Source organism: Amborella trichopoda, chromosome 1 (assembly GCF_054954075.1).
Source record: "Amborella trichopoda isolate Santa Cruz 75 chromosome 1, AtrichopodaSantaCruz75HAP2 v2.0, whole genome shotgun sequence".
Classification (NCBI taxonomy): Eukaryota; Viridiplantae; Streptophyta; class Magnoliopsida; order Amborellales; family Amborellaceae; genus Amborella; species Amborella trichopoda.
This window is the reverse complement of record NC_142336.1, coordinates 59,939,678-59,962,328: the sequence shown is the minus strand read 5'-3', so window position 1 is coordinate 59,962,328 and position 22,651 is coordinate 59,939,678. Positions and strand designations below refer to the sequence as shown.

The 22,651-nt window shown below is 35.7% G+C and overlaps 2 protein-coding genes across 7 annotated transcripts; both read left to right on the top strand.

Annotated features, from left to right (window-relative positions):
* The first annotated feature begins 342 nt into the window (after window positions 1–342).
* MKP2 (MAPK phosphatase 2) lies at window positions 343–8,708 on the top strand. 6 transcript variants are annotated; one of them, XM_088850733.1, is made up of 6 exons: window positions 343–423; window positions 2,246–2,532; window positions 3,580–3,715; window positions 6,460–6,580; window positions 6,777–6,922; window positions 8,512–8,708. In XM_088850733.1, exons 2-6 carry the CDS (start codon window positions 2,425–2,427, stop codon window positions 8,532–8,534), a joined length of 534 nt encoding a protein of 177 aa, XP_088706859.1. In that variant the 5' UTR covers window positions 343–423; window positions 2,246–2,424; the 3' UTR covers window positions 8,535–8,708. The 6 variants fall into 6 exon arrangements, 3 of the variants coding, with proteins under 3 accessions (XP_088706859.1, XP_006850767.1, XP_088706860.1); XM_006850704.4 differs by having other exon boundaries at window positions 344–556; XM_088850734.1 differs by having other exon boundaries at window positions 344–561.
* A 6,756-nt stretch (window positions 8,709–15,464) lies between these two features.
* MUTE (basic helix-loop-helix (bHLH) DNA-binding superfamily protein) lies at window positions 15,465–20,642 on the top strand. The gene is made up of 3 exons (XM_011627525.3): window positions 15,465–15,682; window positions 17,141–17,524; window positions 20,463–20,642. The coding sequence occupies exons 1-3, from the start codon at window positions 15,587–15,589 to the stop codon at window positions 20,556–20,558; spliced, it is 576 nt and encodes a 191-aa protein (XP_011625827.1). The 5' UTR covers window positions 15,465–15,586; the 3' UTR covers window positions 20,559–20,642.
* The last annotated feature ends 2,009 nt before the right edge of the window (window positions 20,643–22,651 follow it).

Sequence of the window (22,651 nt, the reverse complement as noted above, 5' to 3'; positions counted from 1 at the left end):
GGTTGAACCGATTTTTACATGACCGGACTGTTTATTCCATTAAATTTGTTCCATATATAATTTCTTTTAGTCAAAATTCTTAAGTTAAACCAAAAATAAAAAATAAATTGAGTTATAAGGATTAATTTTATTGTCATGAGTTGTATTTTAAATTTTATTTTGACTATAAGTGAACTTAATAGGCACAAAAACAATCACACTTTTTTAGTAGTTAAATATTTTTTATTCAATTCATAATGTAATTGTCACTATTTTTTGTAAAAAACTTAAAAAATTAAATTTTTAAAAAATTATAATGATTTTTTGAATTTGTATATATATATTTTTAAATAGACGACTGATCGGTTACCAATCATCCAACACGATTTTTGGCTCAAGCCAATCTGGGTCACTGATTCGCTTTGAACCAAGTAATGATAACGAGTGATTAAATGTAAAACTATGTAGAAATTTATTCTATAAAAAGGGCATGGACTTTTCCCAGACGCATTTTTAATGTTTCATTTCGGTAGTTAAACAGATCCTACCTTTTGCCTCTCCTGCTAACTCCATAAAGGTAAGGTGCTTTCTAGGCCCTTTTACCCAATTCTCTTCTTCTGAATTAAATCACAACAAACAGATAAAACAATTGTTAAATTGGATTTTATTACTTGCTTTTATCATTGATTCCGAAAGAAAACTAAAATAGATGGTTATAAATGGGTTTCATTGCACAATTTTTGTTTATTTGGATCTATAACTCGAAGAAGTTGGAATGACTGCAGCTAAATGCCCCAATGGAAAAAAAATAATGCCCGACTTTCAATTGAAATCTTAATACAATTCCTTGGTTTTATGTGATGCTTTTATTCTCTATTTCACAATGCCACTTTTTCTTTGTCTAGTTTTTAAATAAATTTGGGTTCAGGATTCATTTTCCTGTTCTGTGATTTTTTTGCTGAGAATTTGAATTTGAGAACTGGAATTTTTGGTCATATTCATTTAATTTCTTCAGTCGCCTCCATGTGTTTTATTGGTTCTCTTTTGGGGATGTTCATGTCCAATTGGCTAGTGAGGTTGATAGAAGTTATTTGGGCATTATTTCATCAAAGTGCTGGGAGGGGTTCTTGGGTGTTTTCGGAAGATTATATTTAGAGTTCTAAATTGTTTTACCCATTCCAAAGCATTGGTTGCAATTGGCATCGAAGGTCATTTGGTTTAATTTTCTTTTTTTATTTTTTGATTTATCAGTAATCATTGAAGGCTTCTTAGTTAAAATAAATTTGAAGGTGCCTTGGCTATATGTGTGTAAAAAATTGGTTATTTGTATCCAATAAGAAACCCCAATAAGGGATTGGTCCTGCAATCGCAAAAAAGGTTAAGACAATCTCGAAAACCGTCATATAATGAACTATCCTTGAGATGTTATACATTATTTGCAAGCGACATTGCATCAATGAAGGCAAGAAGAAATAACCTATTAGTATTGTATTACTCATTATGCATGGAAATTTTGTAATCTTCATTTTGCTAGGTGTTTTGGTTTGTCTGGAGGAGCGAAATTGGTTTGACATTTTTTTGTTCTGTGAAAATGTTTGCAGAATATCAAGACACATCTTTTCTTTTGTTCTTGTGCAATGGAGAATGTACTGGAATTCTTTTACTGCCTAGTGCAACAAAATCCTTAGATCTTGTTTTTGAGTTGTTTTTGGCTTGTATGCATTAGTAAGCTGAGGACAGGGTATAAATGAATAATTAGAAAAAATTGATTTGCCTTTGCATTTTTATCCTGATTATTACCCATGGTAAACAAACTTTTGTTTTGCACCCTTTCTATATTTCCCTTCCTTGTAAGAGTTGGCTTTGGGATAAGGCACTTAAGTCCTTAAAGAACAAATTTAATGCATATGGCCTATTTCATAGGTAATGGATAACTGTATGAGTACATAATCTACTTTCAAGCATCCTTCGTCTCTAACAAATTACTAGCACTCCAAAAAAAAAAAAAAAACGCATCACATATTACGACTCTTGAGGGTACTAAATTTTGGCCCTGCCGGGGGAGGGGTGTGTTGGCGGTGCGAAGGAAAGAAAAAACAGAGAACTGTTGATTGAAAGTTGATAGTAATGTCATTGGGAAGACTAGGAGAACTATCTTTTTCCTTTTTTTCTTTTCTAAAAATTTGGAGTAACTTTTAATCTCTTTCCTTCCAAAAGGCTTGTTTCCGAAGCTGTCTACATCCTGAATCTAATGCTGTGTGTTCAGGTAATTAGGTCGAGTTCTTATGAGTGCATTCTGAAGTCTATATGCCCTTGCACTCTTTGAAGAGCGGTTATTTTGAAAATTTCAAGTTCTAACTAAGGGAAGTTTATTGTACTGGGCATGCTTTTCTCCTCTGCTTGATACCGGCACTGAGACATTGCCTCTTATTGTCCTCCACAACAATGGCTGAGTTCGATGAGATGTACAGGCAGAAAATTGCCACATTTTTACGAGCTTTTTATTCTGCTAGATTTGCAAGGGATGACAACGTGCCCTGCGAAATTGAACCGGTACTTTTCAGATAATTTGGAAATTGTAGTGTCCTTCATTTTCTGTGACCAATTTCTTGTTAAATTAGATGTCTTATCTTTATGTACTTGCTTGCTTTGATTGAAGGAGGCAAGCCAGATTATATTTTTCTAATGCATATGAGTAACTAATAAATTTTCTCCTCATTATTCTTTTACTTGAGAAACCCTGATTTATCTTCATAAAATTTATTGTGAACTGTGCTATAATAAGGGCTTAGATGAAGCCAATAATTGTTAAAATACCAATCAAAGAGTGAAACTTCATGTTTATATGAAAACAATTCCAATTCTATAAGAAAGCTAGTGGAACAGTGTAACTAAGCGACATGCATGTGTTAGAGAAGCTCAAATATATTACAAGGCAAGAAATAAACAACATGCCATGGTTTGTGAGACAGCTAGACGTTCAAGTGACTTCAATCCCACCCTTAGAGGCCATATTTGCGGGGATCCAACTTCGGTAGGAGGGAGACCGCAAACTTTGTATTTTAGTTGGTCATCGGCCCTGCATAGGACCATCTAGCTCGTAACGTTCCACAGTCACTATTTTGTCCCAAATAGTGAGTTTCGTTTTACTCTCCAGCTTTGTTACATCTATACTTTTGCATTTTGGAACCCTCAGTTTAAGGATATGTTCAGAATCTTGCTTCTTCTTCACTTTCATGTAAATAGAGTCTTTGCAAGAGGCGAATGCTACTATTATATCCTCACATCTATGATCAGGTCAATTTGTTATCATTTTCAAGAAGAATGACTAGATCACTTTGTTGGGTTGAGTTTCATTGTTATCTTAGATAATTGGTATTCTTATGAGTTGAAAATGATCAGTTGATTTAGAGGCTTGGATCCATTTGTTGGAATTGGTTTTTTATGTTTTTATTGTTTTGGGTCCACACTGTGCTGTAACTACTCATATATATTGTATAATGTGTTCAATCAATACCTTTGATGGACAATACTTGACAATACTTTTCTATGGAATCTTTTCAATTATTTATTGACATTCATTTTCACAAATTGTTTTAGGGTCTCTATCTGGGTTCCATTGGAGTGGCATTTAACAAGGATGCGTTAAAACAGCGGAATATTACACATATTCTTACAGTTGCTAAATCCTTGGATCCTGCATATCCAAATGAGTTTATATGCAAGAAAATTGAAGGTCAGATATTATTTACATAAGTTCATATTTTGTAGTTCTTCTGCAATTTGTTGAACATATGCCCAGAATTTTCTATTACAAACGTTCTTAAACTTAAAACACGAAGGTTTTTTATTAGCTCATTGCATATTCAACCATTCACATACTTGAACTAATACATTCATCTTTTTCCTTCTGTTGTGTTGTATACAATGGAAACTTCAATATGGAACACATAGTCAACTCCTTTATATCTTAATCTGCAAAAGTGAATATTTTTAATAAAAAGCAGGAAATAATTCATAGGCAAATAGTTTGTGGGAAGTATACCATACTCTTCATGACTGGAGATGTCAATGGGGACAAGTGTCATCATCATCCAATCAAGTGGTAGGATGATAATGGAGAGAGAATGGCACCTGCTGGAACATGACCTGACCTACTAGAATATTTGTTTGGATGGTGTTGACCCTCATGGCCACTCACATTTCTTGGTCTTGAGGCGTTCAGTATAGTTCCCAACTATTAATGCTGAGCGAGTATACTGCTTTATTGTCAACTTTCTGCCATTGTTTAGATTTCTGTAAGTGAAGTTGGTGGTCAATTTTTAACAAGTTTTTGGGCCATGGTAATTATTGTGGCACATGGAATTTTTAAGCAGTGAAGCCCTTTGCCAGACTATCAATGATGCTTCCCAAAGTTTCTGACAAATTAGAAACATATAAACAAGGTTTGAAAAACCATACTGTGTTTTTATAACTTCCAAGAGGCGTCGCCATTAATAGTCGTCACTATAACGGGTGTCATCATCATCTAGGTCTTATCCCAATTATTTGAGTCCGGTTACATGAATCATGTTCCTCCATTCTTCTCTATCAAGAGCCACACCCCCAATAAGACCAAAAGTCATCGTATATTTTCTCTCTACTTTTATCGTCTTTTGAGCCTTCTCCTTGCCCTTTTAGACCCTTCCACTTGAACCAAATCGCACCTCCTAATCAATATTGTATTAGGTCTACTGGACATGCCAGCCCATCTAAGCCTACTTTTCCTCATTTTATTGCCTGTTGAAGCCACACCTAAGATCCCTCGTAGGCATTCATTCCAAATTCTATCATTTCTTGTCTTGCCACTCATCCTGTCTTACCAGTTATCCATCTCTGCATCTTCATCTCAGCTACGTTCATCCTATGGATGTGTTGTTTCTTGACCACCCAACATTTTGTCCTCTAAAGCATTGTTGGTCTTACATAAAACTCTGAATGTACATCTACATTTCGCCCACACAGCTCTAATTTTGTTTGCAACATCTTCCTCAATCTCTCCATTCTCCTAGATTATTGACCCTAGATATCGAAAACAATATCTTTTAAGTACTTCTTGACTGTAGATCTTAACTATTTCCTTGTTTCTACTCCTATTATTAGTACACTTGCATTCCATATACTCGGTCTTAGTCCGTTTGATTTTAAAACATTTAGATTCTCGCCTCTAGTCTCATCGATCAAAACTATGTCATTTGCGAATAACGTACACTACGGTATGGACGTAATGGCCAAAAAAAAAAAAATTTCGGAGAGGTGTTGCCATTAATAACAGCCACTATAACCGGTGTAATAGCTATTTTCTACAAAGAGGGCTTTCTATGTGACCCCACCCACATATATGATATATGTGACCCCTGATCTCAACCATCAGATCTGAATAGATGGCTGAGATGGCTTGAGTCACAATGTTACAAGCTAGCACTTAACTGTCAGATCGTGATCATAGTGTTTTATTTTTTTATTTTTATTCTACAAATAATATGGAAGCAAAATTTGGGGCATGCATAGATCTAACAAGGGCACACATGATAAAACTATTAAAAAAATATTTCCTGTGAAATAAATTACCATAATACCCCTGAAAATTGCAGGGGCATTTTAGTCATTTATTTTTACATAAAATATTTTTTTTTGGTTATTTTTTTCAGGTTCACCCTAATTTTATGATGGGATGCCCAAAATTTCATCCAAAAAAGTTTTGTAGAAAAAAAATGAAAAATAAAAGTGTTTGACATGACATTGTGGTATGAAAAATGTAGCCATTCGATTCAGATTGAACGGCTAAGAAGTGGGGTCACATATAACTTATATGTTGTTGGGGTCACATAGAAACATTTCCCTTTTCTAAAACCGGTGTGGGCTTTGTAAGAGTATAACAGGCAATCACCATTACTATTATGAGTTGTAATTAACATTAAAATGGTTATAAAGTTATTTTGTTCTAGAAGGCACTTTTGCGTGCAGCCACCAAAATCATTGGAACTTGAAAGGTACTCATCCTTTGCAACTCAACATATTTTGCAAAGAATATTGCTAGAGCTCTAGGTCAACCTAGTGGATTTCATATACGACAAGTGACAAGAATGGTGTAGATGATCTTACTTGGATTGTTTTCATTGAAATGGGTTGGACTTTTTTTACCCTCAGCCGATCGCCATGATGTTCTTTTTGGTCTTTTGGAACAATCAATGCACTTATGATTGCTGGAAGTATTTGAAGGGGTGGAAGAAATTAAATTTAAAAGAAGTAAAACCTGCGCAAATAAGATATGGTCTTTATTGTTTTAAGACCCTCACCCCTACATTTTTTCCCTTGCGTATGTTCGTGTGTCTACTTGTATGTGTGTGTTTTTGTCGTGTGTTGTTCAGGGCAGTAGCTTTCGCAGTATGTGGCTTCAGATTCTAAGACTCTGTTATTGTTCCCTGTCATGGATATCAGTGTTAGACAACCCGGATACAAATATTGAGCAATACTTTGATGAATGCATCTCATTTATTGAGGATGCAAGAAAGGCTGGTGGAGGTGTACTTGTACATTGTTTTGCTGGTAGATCCAGAAGGTGGTTTTTATTCTGCATTTGTACCTTTTGGTAACATTATGTGACATTGCACTACTTTGAAAAATGCATGTTTGTGTGAGCCTGCTCTCATGGCATGTGCTTGTTTGCATGTATGTGTGTGTGTGGTTTTAATAATGATCGTCCATACCAGTGATCTTTTGCCAAGTCATTCTCTGTATGATGTTCTTCCTTGCAGTGTGACAATCATTGTCGCATATTTGATGAAAGTTCGGTCTATGAGTTTATCAGATGCATTGGATCTTGTTAGAAGTAAACGACCCCAAATTGCTCCAAATCATGGTTTCCTTTTGCAGCTGCAAAAGTTTGAGAGGTCACTTCAAGGTGTGTTTTCTCTTATAGCCGTCTCAATATTGGGAAATTTGCATGTATAGGTCACTTCTTGCTAATCCATGTGCTCTAGTATTTGGTACTGTAAATGCTGCATTATACACTGTTCAGTTATTGTGTATTGTACTTTTTTTTTTGGGTTAAGGATTGACGTGTTGTACGACGGTAGCTTGAACTTTTCATTTCACATTGTCTTAAGGTGGGCATTCTTGTGTTTTTTTGCTCTTGAGACATCAACATATGCTCTATATGTTGATTATTGGCTTCCAAAGATATCTATCTTATAATATAAACCAAAGAAGTGGAGAGCTATCTATTATGTTGTGTGGCCAAACTCTGTTGGTCAGCATGGTATCGGTCTGTTGAAGCAATCCAGAGTTTCAGATCATGGGTGTAAATTTTTGGAGAAATGTTTGGACCTATTTTCCTTTTCAATATTTACTTGTTCACAGAGATAGTTCTTCTGTGATAATATTAAATACCCCGAGTTTTATGTTCACAAATTTGTCGAGTCATTGGTGAGTACACTAGTCATCAAGGTTGACTTGAATTGTCAATTATAGAAAAACTGTTTCGGAACTCCAAGAGTCTAGGGTGGAGCGAACAATATTTCTACCAAGTTTGGCATCTTGATGAGAATATGGCCTTTGAGGATATTTGTTTGTAATGTAGAGTGATGGTGCTTGATTGGTAGCAGTGCTTGGTTCCAAATGAATATCACCCTGTAACATGTATTCCGTTTAATCACCATATCCTAGGAGTATACAGCTGTTCTTCTTGACTGCATGGTTTTCAATTAGAATTCCAGTACCTACCAAAGAAAACATATAAATACAAAGGGGACTTCATTGTGGGTGACCAAAAGGGAAAGTGATACATTAATCAGTTTTAGCAGGTTTATTAGTATTATTCAAATGCAAGTATTTGCGATTTTGCATATTGGAACTGATTTGAATTAAATAAGGCGGCGTTTACAAAAAGGATGATTTTGGTACTGAACTTTGGTGGCAATTCATTATTATTTGGAAACTCATAGACTTGATGCAGTAAATGCATATGTGATGAGAAAGTACATGAAAGGCCATAGTATACATTTACATATTCATGAACCTGTCCTTAAATACAAAGATCCTGACTAATGGTTTATCTCTCATGCCGAATGGTTTGTGTGCATACGGAAAGTGATAAACAGCAAGCTGATTAGAAAAAGCTTCAGATGGCTTTATTTGAATGATAAATAAAATCAATCAGGATAAGATTATCGAGTTTATGACGAGACAGAAAACCAATAAAAAGATTGACAAGATAGAAAGATCCTACCAGTCTACAATTATCGTTTTATAAATGTGAAGAACTCCGAACTTGATTTACTTTAGACATCTCCATTCATTGAGGAAGTAACAATCAAAGTTCTGTTTGCACTTTGTTTGATATCGTCCCTTTCTTTTTAAAATTTTAAAGTGCACTCTTTCTGCTCATCTAGCACATCCGCTTTCTTTGGTTATTGCTGATCTGTTCATTATTAGCAACAATCAGCAGTGTTTGCTTCCTTCTGATCATTGAGTTATTTCATTCCTATGCAGAGAAAAGGGATGCTAAGGATTAGTTTTACTTGTCTGCTTCATAACTGCAACTGCACGGTCTCCACAGCCAAGGGTTTGAAATACCATTTGCTTTAAGGAAATTAAATTTCTATTCTTTTTTGTAAAGTGGTATGTGGGAATTATGTGCTTTTATAGATTATTTTACACAGTTTTATGTAGTTTCAAATTTTCAATCTTTTTTTTTGTGCGCGTGTTACTTGTCTTAAAATGACCAGAGCAGCATCGCTATGTCTGCATACTGCATGTCTTCATGCATGGAGGGTTGCAAAAATGGAGGATCATTTTGCAGCACACTTTCCATCCCATTCCCAATACATACAATCAATTAAACTGAAGTTTGTTAAGGCGTCAGTTGTCTTCCACCGTTATGGTAAGCTTTAGTTCTATGCAATAAAGCATTTTCTGGATCTTGTTTTTGGAGGAATTTATCTAAACCTCCAAGTTTGCCAAATTTAAAACTTCCATGTAGACGACAGAAGATACTCCCATTCATTATGTGTCAAGCCAAGCAAAACAATGGGGATCTTGTTGACCTTTTTAAAGAACCATTTGAAAACTTTTTAAAACGCTAGGTTCTACAGATTTGGTCCAAAACCACATAATGCCCATCTATCAAAACGTTTCTATTACTTCAAATTGGGACTCGTCTCAAAAAAAAAAAAAAATTGATAAGGTTGACTAGTCTTAATTGAATGGTCCAAAGAATGTCTTCTGCTTCCTCAAACATTCGAGTAAATGGCCTCGAATGTTTTTTTCTTTTAATTTGGAAATAACTCATCATCTTGAGATACTTATGTTAACCCTGTGAGAAAAAGGCCCACGTGCTCTAGATATAAACTATTTCAGGGGAAACATTCTGTACCTGGTAGGTCAATGGAACATGGCACTCGAACTTAACATCCACTGTCTATGTTCATCCAAGGATGGTGGATGATGAGCTGTTGTCCACTTTTATAACCGCCCACCCTTTTCTTATTCCCTACCACCTATATAAGTATGAATGAGGGATGTTAGGCAAGAGTATCTAAATAGTACACTCAGTTGTAAGTATAGTATCTGGTCACTTATTTCAAAGGAAAATATTGTACGAGCTTGGTGTTAGGTACTCAGATTCAGTACCCACGGGCCATAGTTATCCATGGATGGAAGGAGTTGAATTGTATTCCCCTTTCTAGATTGCCCATGTTTTTAAGTGGGAACAGTTAACTCCATTTTTTTTGGTTTTGATGATTAAAAAAGCAAGACCATTGAAGGGTCTTTACACCAAGTGATAAGCAGTCGAGGAGTCCCCTTCAATAAGGATACGCCGGTGATACTCTTGAAGGCGAGAGACTCCATGCCCCAATGCATATAACTTCGCATGTACTGCTGGACAAGGTGGTAAAGGCAGCGAGTAAGAGAAAATGATGGAGCCCCTATGGTCACTCTGAGTAAACCACCACATCCTGCCAAAAGTTCAGACTCTTTGGAGCTACCATCAAAATTCAGTTTGTACCATCCTTGAGCAGGTGCAAGCCACCTATCATCTTTCTTCATGCGATGACTTTTAAGCAAGGGTAGGCCATCCATGTTACATAAGATATCTTCCTTTGAACGATCTCCTAAGTCTTTTCATAACCATTGAGGCCATAATAGTCCTTTAGCTGCTCCAAAGGTGTGGTAAAGCCTTCAAAAACTCTTTTGAGTTACTCAACTCCATTGCCCTAGGATATGTAGGGAGGATAGATCTCACACTTGAATAACGGTGTGTGGACGCCTATCAGCAGGCCCGGCAGAATAGCGGATAGATTGGCTACGCCCAGGCCTATATCAGCGTGGGTTGCCCAAAGAGCTAGGCCCAGACAGTTCTTCGCTTGGCCTGCCCCAGCCTGGCCCATCCCATTGCCACCCCTGAAGTTGCATATGGTTTGTCCTTATAAACTGCTTATAACAATAGGACTATTTGCTCACTCAACAATGCAATGGTTTTTCAGTTGACAAATCAATTGCGTGTTGGGAGGCTTTAGAGCAAAAGAAATATTTTAGCAGGGCTCTGGTTGTCTACAAGTCTCAAAAGTTGGAGCATCAGTCCCAAAAACATAAACGGTATAAAATTTATACTATTTTGATAATGAATTGCATCTTCCTCAGATCAAATCGAAGAGGCAAATATAGAAATAACCCACAACAAAATTTCCCGTTAGTCAAGACTAGAATGTCAAATGCATGTGTTGCGTCTTTTTTTGTGTGCCTACATTTTTTTAGCACGATTGTCCATATTATATATAGATTGGTTCAAACTTCAAGGGTTCAAATCTTTTAGCATTAGGCTTTGAACGTTGGTCTTGCAAGAATAAAACTACCCACTTTTTGAAATTGATTTGGTGAGAATGGGATGGGCCTTTGCGGTAGTACTCTTGAGTCCTATGATTAAGCCTCGGACTGCGTTTTCCTCTAAGGTAGACGGCCCAAATCTCCATTGACTTACCCTTTAATTATCCAAAAATTAAAAGAAATATATTTCAATTCATTCTTCTATACTTCTGAGGCCATATGGTGCCCGCACTAAATGTACATACCTCTTTAAAGGGAGGATAAGCCTAATTCATACCTTCTAACAAAGCAAATACTGAAAGGAAATACTTCAACCACTCCCTTTAAGAAAATTGAAAGGTTAAGCGAATAAAAAATTAGACTTTATTTATTGAAATTGTGTCTTCAAGTAGCAACTTTTTTTTTTTTTTTGGGATGAAAGTTCCAAAATCTTATTTAAATATCACAAATATACAACAAAATTAAGAACTAGGTATATCAAAGACCAACAAATCAGCAAGAGAACAATCCTGTTTTGCAAGGGAAGCCTCCATACCATTGGCCTCTCGCAGGACATGAACAAAGGAAATAGAAAGAGACCGAGAGAGGTCAATGGATTCCAACAAAAAAGATCTTAGTTCCCAATGGACTTTCTTTTCATTGTTACACTAATTAATAACATTCAAAGAGTCCCCTTCCATAACACAATTCACTCCAAAGTTCTTAGCCTTGAACAGTCAAAGACCCTGAAGAAGTGCATAAAACTCCACATAGTTCGCTGACTACACCCTTAAAGGACTTGCGTAAGTAAGCATAACTTGACCCTCCCAATCCCTCACAACAGCTCCATAACGCGCATTACCTGGGTTTCCATGGTCCCATAAGCAGGTGGGGACCATCTACCAACAACTCTATTTTTTCAGCCTTCTAACTGAAAAAGAGTAGTGAGGTTAAACCTAACATCACTCTCTACAATATCTTTCCCAACCTTTTGAATCGATAGGTTCATCCAAATGGAATGGAGGATCTTCTCCAACACTCTTTCCCATGGCAACGACTTCCCCTAAAAAATTCATGTAACAACATTTGTTTGCAAACAATACATTCATATAAGCAAAACTGAGCTTTACACTGGTGTAACTCATGCGCAAGGTTTACCCTTATCGCTCCCAATGTTTGTGGCCACATATGTTACAAGGACATGGATACAAACAAATACTAGTGTAAAAAATGCTAACCTTAAAATTAGCCCTTTAGACGCACTGCACATGTACAACATGGAATGTGAGAATTTAAGAAATATGAAAGACTTCCGTAGCAAAATTTTAGCAAAATAAAAGAAAGAAAAAATCAGGTTGAAATGTCTAAGTTTCTAATGCGTTAACTTGTGTGTTGTATTTTTAGCATATCAATCTGTGCCCAACAACTTAGACATAACCGTCCAAGCATTACCCATGTTTTCCCTAGTTTCAAGAGATTTAGGATTCAAGACATGTCAAATTACTATGAATCTGTTTTCACCTTGGATCCATGAATTTGGACTTCAAAAACAGCACACATCTAATGATATTTGAAGAAATAAAATGTACAGACCAAAGATAAAAGAATACAAAATATGTCATTGTTAGATTCATCCAATTCATGATCGTGGTGATCCAGATAATGGACCTACAAAATTTTGGATTCATACTTTGAGTGGGTGAACTTACTTCAAAAAATGTGTCCCATAAGGCACCTAAATCCTACCTATTTCTCTACTACAGACTTGACTTGAAAGGAAATATAAAGGGAAAATTAATTGAACTTTGAGTGGGTGCGTGAAGGTCTCTTTAAAGCAAGCTATATATATCCAACCTACTTGCCCTTCATTCATTCCTTCACGTGTAAGCTCCTCTTATTTAGTTTATCCCCACGCTTTGAGGAGGGAGGGGACTGCTTTGGGCTCTTTAGGGAGTATCAACACTATTTTCCAAAATATAAAAATGTATCCCATATGTGAATATGAAACCAAGAAGTTATTGTTTTTTCAGATTTATTTTACAGTCTAAGAAAAATTAGGGCCTGGACCACAAAACGTAGCGCAATCTTTATCATTTGGAAGGCCCAGTCCCACACTTTGACCTTAATGGTGGGAACAATTTTTGCACTCCGGTGCTCCATTGTCTCTGCCTTAATTGAGATAGTGGTTGATCCTAGTGAAGGTAGTGTAGGCAACGAGCAAAGCCAATAGTATCCAAGTCTTGCCAAAGCGCTCTTCCGTTTTTTATTTGCAAAAGTAAACTCTTGAACGAGGGCTTTGACAAGATTTAGCAAGCATGGCCTAGCCCTCTTTGGCCCCGTTTGGGCCGGGTTTATCGGGGACCAAGGCTCGGTTGGGGCGAAGTCCTGCCCGTTGCTAACCATTCTTCAAATATGACAGCATTCTATTCTATAGTGTCGTATGTTTCCATTCGAGCCTTCCTGTCTTTCTCCTTCATGTACCTGCGGATGTGCTTTTCATTTTCTGGAAAATTTGAGAATGTTAGTTGTCTTTTAAGGGAAAATATCATTAAAATGGTTAATGAACTTCTAAAAATCAACAAGGTAGTTAAAACAATTATTAGAAATGAATAGTTTTAAGAATTCTGTGTCAATAATTTTGTTAAAAAATGCCTAAGTTATCTTATGTAATTTGACTCACTTAAGTCACTTGGGTCAAATGACTAAAATACCACACTTTCGTTTCAAACCCAGAATAATTCTTTTGTTGAGAAATCTTTTCTTGGAGTTTGGAGCCTAAACAAGTTGGGGTGTTTTAATAATTTGGCACCACTTAAATTTGCTAAGCTAAATGGCAACAATACTCTTACTTGCTCTAGGTTTCAAACTTAGAAGAAGATAGTTCTCAATGAAAAACATTTGTTCATGATTTGAATCTCAGATAAACATGAGTACTTAGGTTATTTAGCTACAATGACTTAAGTAGATCAAATTACTCAATTTCTCTCCCTTGTTAAAGGTTCCAAACTTGGAACTCTTTGAGTAGTTTAAAATAATTGAGGTGAAAAAATAACCACTTTATTAACAACTTGATTTTTTCATTTTTGAGGTGGTTTAACAATTTACTCATATTTTCCCTTTCTAAGCCAGAATTAGTGCCAATTTATTCAAAGCAGTCTACAAATCATGGTTAGGCACGGCAATTAGGACATGACCCTGGAGGTGAAACGAGCATATGATATATCTATGGAAGAAGAAACAATAGTGAATGAGAATCGTTTTAATCATTAATAATATTATGACTTCACTTAAGAAAAAATTCACAAGCCAGCATTTTTGCTTGTAGAAATAAAGTTATAGTAATGGGTGTGATTTGTATAAGGTGTCAACCACAAACAATTTAATTAAGGCAAACCTCCAAAAGCTCATCGGTGTTGGAAATTTTAATGATACCTAAAAACATCTAATTATGAAATTTAAATTTAAAAAATGATACAGATTGAGCAGATCTACAAACACATGAAATTTTGAGAATGAACGATCAAGTTATTGTATTACAAGATGTACCATGTTTGGTATTTTAAAACCTTTATTTTTCTCCCACATTTGTAAATCTCGAGGTCGAGAAGTTCAATTAGATGATTTTCACCATCAAAAATACATTTTTTGATTGATTTTTGAGGTTCGCTTTTATCTACAATTTAAGGTTGCAACTTTATATAAACTTTTTCCTTTAGTAATACCTAGTGTTGGAAACCACTACTCGGGCCGAGTACTATAGCATAAAAGTTTTTTTTTACAAAAGTACAAAAAAATCCAAAAAAAATAGGGAATATATTTTTTACAGTAAGTTTAAGCAAAACACATCAAAATGGGGTTAAAAAGTGATAAAAAAAAATAAACTTTTAAAAATAAACTTGTGACCCGGGGTATTTTTAAAATAATAAAAAAAGATGAAAAATATAAAAATAAGAATTTATGGCCAAACGCTTACCAATCATTGTTAAAATGATTAAAAAAAAAAAAAACACAAAAAACGTATCACAAATAAATTCTTTTCTCAAAGAAATTTTATGATTTTTTAATATCCCCGGGTGGGACACCCAACTTGGGGTAACTCATGTTCGGGTGCCGAACCTGAGTACTTCGTATTCAAGTATGTCACAAAGTTTAAAAAATTTTCTTTTAAAGTTTGATCTTGGTCAATAAAATAAATACAGCCATATAATTTCACATCCAATGATCAAAATTAATTGCAACTACCATGTGCTAAAGATAAATAGTCTCATTTTATACTTTTTCTATATAAATCCTATATCTCTTAAATACGAAAGTGATTTACAAGTGTCAAATGTGGGTTGTACAAACATTGAGTTTGTGCAAGGAAAGATATGCAAAATAGGAGTGAAGGAGATCACAAAAATGGAAAGATGTCACTTAAAATCCCATGCTGAGATAATGAGAAGCGTGAGATGTAACAAACAATATTCACGAGACTGCACCAAATGCAATTAAAGGACGACTCAACCCAAACTCACACCAAGCAAATAAATGAACTTTTAATTTTCCTTCTTTTTTTTTTTAATAAATGAATTTTTATGCAATACCTATATATAGTGGGTGAGGAATGCATGAGAGGACCAAGCTTCGCTGGAAAAGGACTGGCCGGAAAAATTAGAGCCGGAAAAATCTGACCCTAAATTGTTATTTTTTGCCGGATTTTAGTGTGGTTTGTTTGTAAGTTATATATAAAAAGTTGGTGAGAGCATTATTAGAGGGAGAAATGTCTCATATAACAGTGGAGAGGAACAGGAGGAAGCAGATGAACGAGCATCTCAAGGTGTTACGTTCATTGACACCTTGTTTCTACGTGAAAAGAGTACTCTCTCTCCCTCTCTCCCCCCCCCCCCCACCCCAAAAAACCAAGAGCGATCTATGTACGGACCCAAAAATTTTACATAAAATATGAAATGTTTTGTTTATAGACGGAAATTACAAGAAAACTCGGTCAACCTGAATTTTTTTATTTTTTTCAAAATTGCCCCTCAATTTGAGGATGGCATCTTCGGACTCCATTTTATTTTATTCGTTTTTTTCGTTAGTAGGGCTGTACTGCGAGCTCTAGGGGCAATGCCCAGGCAGTTTGAGGTTTGAATTTTCGGACTGCTCTCTGGTTCATGAGCCGTCAGAGTTTCCCATCTTCGGATTGCTATTTCTTTCTTATTTTTTGAGAAAAAAAGTGGTTCGAGGTTGGCATCCGTGGATGGCGCTATGTCTTTTTTTTTACATAAAACAACGGTCTGAGGATGGGAACCTCATACCACTCTCTGGACTGAGCACAACTCAGTTCCAAGGCGGTCCGAGGTCCCCAACCTCGGACCTCTCTTTATTTCTTATTTTTTGAGATAAATAACGTTTTAAGGATGGGGACCTCAGACCGCTTAGCATTGATCTGCGGATTCTAACCTCGGATTGCTTAGGCGCTACTCCTAAAGCTTGGGGCACTACCCTAATAAAAAAAAAAGAAGAAGTTAAAATGCGGTATGAGGATGCCATCTTCGTACTGAGGGGCAAAAGAAATAAAAAAACACAGGTTGACCCTTGTAATTTCTGCCTATAAACGAAGCATTTTGTATTCTAGTTAAAATTTTCGGGTCCATACATAAATCAATTTTATTTTAGAGCAATGATCCAATGCAACTGTTGCATTGTAGTATAATGCAACGAGATTTCTAGAAAACCATGTTTGTGGTATTTGTATGACCCCAAAGTTTGCACACACACTCTCTTTATCTAAATAATCAATTCCTCCAAAAAAAAAAAAAGTTAAATTTGAACCCCATATATGGTCAAAATGAGTCCCCTCCAAAAACGAATCTAGACCATTCATTTTGTGAATTTCAAGATCTTAGCCTTTATAAAATCAAATCATTTTTCTTTTTTAACATTGTTCATCTAATGATAATAAAGCCATCCAAAAAAATTGGAAATGAAAAAATCCTTTGAAGGCTTAGATCTAAGCATCTCAACAAAATGAACGGCCTATGTTAATTGGGCTAAAAAAAATACTTTATAGGTTGTGTTTTCAATTTTTTCTTTCTTTGTGATAGTTCATTAGAATGAAAAGAGAGTATATTTCAAATTTTGGATCAAACAAATGGCTATAAGATGGCTTTTTAAGGTTGTTTCATCATATTACTATACAATGTTTGCATGAAATCATTGCTCCTTATTTTATATAATTGAATAAATTTATGACTTTTCAAAGCCAAAGAGCTTTCAATATTAATCAAACTACCTAAAAAAATCACTCCTAATTTTGTGATTCTTTATGCAGGGAGACCAAGCGTCCATCATATCAGGAGTGATAGAATTCATTAAGGAACTGCACGAGGTTTTACAATCTCTAGAAGCAAAAAAGAGGAGGAAGAGCTTGAGTCCGAGCCCAGGCCCAAGCCCGACTCCGAGCCCACGTTTGGCTGCCTCTAACAATGAAATTGGATTTGATAATGTGAGTGGGCTTGTGGGGTCATGTAACTCTTCAGTGGCTGACGTTGAGGCCAAGATATCAGGGTCCAATGTTGTGTTGAGAACGGTTTCAAGAAGGATCCCCGGGCAGGTTGTGAAGATAATAAGGGTCCTAGAGACCCTTTCATTCGAAATACTTCATCTCAATATAAGTAGCATGGATGACACGGTGCTCTACATCTTTACAATCAAGGTCTCTCTCTCTCTCTCTCTGCATGAATTTATTTTGAGTGATTCATGTACTGACCTGAAAACTTTACTTAAAATATAAAATCCTTTTATTTACAGGCTGAAATTATAAGGAAGGTTAGTCAACCCGTTTTGTTTTTTTTTTTTTAGTTTTTTTGTTAGTAGGGCAGTGCCCAGGTGGTCCGAGGTTTCTATCTTAGGACTGCTCTTTCTTTCTTATTTTTTGGAAAAAAAAAACAACAGTATGAGATTGCTATCCTAGGAAATCGTTAAATGTCTTATTTTTTAAGAAAAAACACCAGTTGGAGGATGGGAACCTCCGATTGCTCATTGGATTGTGCACAACTCAGTTCCAGGGCGGTCTGAGGTCCCCATCCTCAGACCACCCAGTATCGGTCTGAAAATTCTAACCTCGAAAAGCACTGTCCCTAAAGCTTGAGCCACTACCCTACAAACAAAAAATCTAAAAAAAAAAACAAAGGTTAACATGCGCTCTAAAGATGGCATTTTCGGACCGATGGGCAATTTTGACCGTCATTCCTTATAATTTCTGCCTATAAAAAAACCATTTCATATTTTAAGTAAATTTTTTTAGTCACGTACGTAAATCACTCGTTTATTTGCGTGTACCATGCTCTCTCTCTCTCTCTCTCAATGCACACAATCATGATTGAGTATACATTCTCTCTCTCTCTCTTGCATGCATGCATGATTTATTTGTGTGTGGAGCATGGGTAAGCATTCTTTCTCTCTCCATGCATACAAGCACGCTTGAGTTTACATGCTCTCTCTCCATGCACACAAGCACGCGTGAGTATACATGCTCTTTCTTGCTCTCTCTCTAGATGCATGAATGATATGTGTGTATAACAGGGTCATGAACTCTCTCTTTCTCTCCCTCTGTAGAATTTGCAATACAAGAAATAGAGATGAAGGAGAGAAAAGAATAATCATCAAGATATATATATGGTTCGGCAATGGTGTCTACATCCATAGAGGGTAAACCAGTATCTCATTCATGGAGATTACTCTAGTTTATCAGAGATTTATAGAGTTAAAACTTTTGCCTTTTGGGAAAGGCAACATCCCATTACAATTGCAATCTCACAAAATAAAAGAAAACAGGAAACTCAATATTTGGCTATGATAACTATCAACAATTCCCCTCAAGTTGGCGCATAGATATCAACGAAGCCCAACTTGGAGAGTAGTTGATAGAACTTTGTCTTTATAATAACTTTGTTAAACATGTCTGCAAGTTGGTTTCACTTAAGGAGTACGAATAATTTTTTACTGAACCTTTTGTCTCACAAAGTGACAATCAACTTCTATGTGCTTGGTTCTTTCATGAAAAACTGGATTGGAGGCTATATACATAGCTGTTTGATTATCACAGAACATCTCCATTTAATTGACCGTAGGGAATCCCGTATCTCGAAGTAGGTATTTTAACCACATCAATTTACTTGTAGTTGAAGTTATAGCTCTATATTTGGCCTCTGTACTAGATTGAGGAGCTACATTTTTGTTTTTTGCTTTTTTATGTAACTAAGTTTCCTCCGACCAATGTACAATAGCCAGTAGTGGATGTCTTGTCAATTGGACGACCTGCCTAATCAGCATCAGAATAACCAATAATATTAGTGTGACCATTCGGTTTCATCGAAACGCCTTTGTCTGGTGACGATTTAAGATACTTAAGCATCCTATCAACAGCATCTATATGACATGATCTAGGAGCATGTATAAATTGGCTTACAAGACTAACTGCATACATTATATCTGGTCGTGTCACAGTCAAATAAATCAATCTGCCCACAAGTCTTTGAAAGCAACCCACATCTTTAACATGTTTTTCATTTGTTGAATTAAGCTTGCAATTAATATCAACAGAAGTGTAACAGGGTTTGACTCCCAGTTTCCCAATTTCTTTCAACAAATCTAATAAATATTTTCTTTAAGAAATAAAGAGCCCATTTTTTTAATGTGCTACTTCAATTCCAAGAAAATACTTTAGTTAACCAAGATCCTTGATGTCAAATTTCTTGTGAAGATACTTTTTAAACTTCATGATGCTTTTTTTATCATTACCTGTATTGATAACATCGTTAACATAAATTAATACAACTGTTGTACCTGAACTTCCCCTTATTGTGAACATCGATGAATCAATTGAACTTCTAAAAAACTCAACACTCATCAAGGTTGAGCTGAGTTTGGCATACCATGTGCAAGGTAATTGTTTAAGTTCATATGAAGCCTTCTTTAATTTGTATACAAGACCTTTCTCCGTTTTCATAGATGGCCTGGAGAAAAATTCATAAACTTCTTCTTCAAGATCACCATGTAAGAAGGCATTTTTAACATCCATCAATACAAAGACCACCCACAATTAACTGCAATAGACAAAGAACACGAATACTATTCATCTTGACAATTGGTGCAAGATTAATTCTATTATTTGATCACATTACGTTGTGAACTGTCTTGATCCATTTTAGAACCCTTGACAAACACAGTAATATATTCCAAATCCGACTAGCCTCACAACAAAAGTAATAATTACTCTTGTCTAAGATGTGATTAATGCTAGTCATCCAAACTCCCCCTACAAACTATTAATAAGACTTAAGATTGGACCAAGAAAAAGAAAAAATACAAATGCCTTCGGAACAATGGTGTTCTTTATGATGTGAATGAGGATTCCAATAATTTTAGGACAATGAAATACACTTTCCAGTCTTGCGGTTTGTTGGTTCAAGAAATTTTCAGCTTTTATCTCATGCTTTTTTAAAACTAATTAAATCGATTTTGTGTTGTTAATACTAATTATATCCATATTCCTTTTAAGAGTTGGTGTATTTGTATCCATACATGTCCTACTCCCTTCAAGAATTGGTGTTCTTGAAGGAGTAATTGACATTCTCTTTCTCTCTCTACAGATTGGATTGGAATGTCAACTTAGCGTGGAGGAGCTGGTTCAAGAGGTTCAGCAAACGTTTTCTGGTGACAGCCAAAATGACATCATACTTGCCTAAATGATTAAGAATTAAAAGCAAGTAGATCATCGAGTTTGTATGCGCGCCTTCAAATAGTATCAAAAGATCTTTCAATACTGGAAATCTTTGTGATGACTTGAAATTTTATTTTTAAATCTATTTATAAAATTTAAAGCTTTTAAAATAGTATGGATCGAACAGATCTATAAACACTTGAAAAAATTAGACGGTCCAAAAATGCATTACAAGATACACTATTTCCAAGACTTGAAGTCCATTTTTTTCTTATATAGGTACATGTTGAAGTTGAAATGATAAATTTGAGGATTTTTGTGCATTGAAACAAGCCTCTCCTAATGAATTTTTGAGGTGCTCTTTAATTTGATTGTTTAGGGCCTTGCCCTTAATATAAAATTTTCATACATAATTCATGTAAATATCATGTAATGCCAAACTACAACATAGGATTCTTTTTTTTTCCTTTTTTTTTTTTGGTGAACCATCTAGACTCTAGAGAAAAGAAAATCATAGATTTATTGAGATGTCACTTTGGAGCATGCAAAAGAGCAGTAAAAATCTGTTTTTTGTGAACAAGATGTAAATTGGTCGATGACAATATAAAACTTAGAGAAAATGACGATGAAGAAGATTAAACGAGAACGCAAAGTAAAACAGACCGAAAAGAAAAAACAGAGAGCAGGGGTGCTTTAAAAATTGGAATCAGACCAATAATCATGAGGCCGAAGATTCAGATTCTTGTTTGAAATCGAGCAATTTCCTACACACATCGAGCTGTAGATTACAACGAGAGAGAAAAAGGGTGTGGTTTATACTGTGTACAAGTCTTCAAGTTCAAAAATCAAAGTAAGATGCACATCAAAACCCTACTGGAGTTGTAGTTTTGGTGTTAGAAACCCCTATAATGGCTTTCGAAATCTATTTACATGCCTTACTATTTAAAGCTCGGACAATTTAGATAATGTATTACAGGAGACATTGCATTTAGGATGTGAAATTTTTTTTTCTTCTTTATATCCATATATCTTATCTTATGGTGGAGATGATCAATTAGAGGGTCCAAAGTAACAACTTTTTTGGGTGAGTTTTTGAGATGTGCCTTACTTTTATAGTATAAGCTGACCTCGTATAGATCCTAAAAAAAAAAAATTAAGCTAAAAAATAGTGGAAATCGGGGAACTGCAAGTTTTCTCAAACCAAAATCGCCCACCTAATTATCTTTTTCTAATTTTATAGTTGTTCTATCTACATATCTTCAAATATTCTCTCAAAGGCTGGGTTCTTTTATTTTCTGGAACTGAAAGCTCAAATTCTCAATTCCACAATTCTAAACATCATATAAATGAAAAAAACTCTCCCGATAACCTCCACATGCCCTTGCCGTTGTACTTCTTCGTAATGGAAAAATTTTATATAAGGTAGCAACTTATGCTATAGAAGTAGGGTCCACCTCAAAAGTCAAGTAAAAATAGCATTCCGAAGTTGATAAACTTTCAACTTGTTGGACACTACCCATACCTATCAATTGTTGGAGATAAAATACTTCAAGCCCTATTCGTATGGGTATATTAAGGAACATATATAATAAAAACTCATTGTCATATTTAACTATTAAACGTAAAATCCAACGAATTGAAAAATAAAGGCAGGAGATTACAAACTTGTTGCTAATGAGTATATGATGTAAAAACAGGGCAAAACAAAAGAAAAAAAATCATAATGGGAGTGGTGATGCATCCAATCAAAATCGAGACCTGACGGATACCAGTATGGGTCTAACTTTTGGACCCGACGGGTAATATTCGAATCAAAAACTTGAACCCAAAAACCATTCGGATTTGAGTCTGGGTCAGCTATACGCAACCCGTTGCCACCTCTAAACAAGTTGAATCGCCGTACCACATACCCGACCCGTTGCCACCTCTAAACAAGTTGAATCGCCGAACCCACAGAACGGACTCGCCAGTGGAATTGTACAGGCCACGACACCACAAAAGGCCAGAAGGCCGGGAAACCAGGGGCCGACAACCCGTCACGAGCGGCTAACCGCCACGGCCGCACGCCGCTATCCCAATGACGTCATCACGTGTAAAAAAGACTGGACTCGTGGGCCC

Bases quoted from the DNA above. Each gene is read 5' to 3' on its own strand.
- MKP2 (XM_088850733.1), top strand. From the start codon at position 2,425: ATGGCTGAGTTCGATGAGATGTACAGGCAGAAAATTGCCACATTTTTA. The intron at 2,533-3,579 runs GTACTTTTCAGA...AAATTGTTTTAG, and splicing joins TGCCCTGCGAAATTGAACCG to GGTCTCTATCTGGGTTCCAT. The intron at 6,923-8,511 runs GTGTGTTTTCTC...ATTCCTATGCAG, and splicing joins GTTTGAGAGGTCACTTCAAG to AGAAAAGGGATGCTAAGGAT.
- MUTE (XM_011627525.3), top strand. From the start codon at position 15,587: ATGTCTCATATAACAGTGGAGAGGAACAGGAGGAAGCAGATGAACGAG. The intron at 15,683-17,140 runs GTACTCTCTCTC...TTCTTTATGCAG, and splicing joins CTTGTTTCTACGTGAAAAGA to GGAGACCAAGCGTCCATCAT. The intron at 17,525-20,462 runs GTCTCTCTCTCT...CTCTCTCTACAG, and splicing joins TCTACATCTTTACAATCAAG to ATTGGATTGGAATGTCAACT.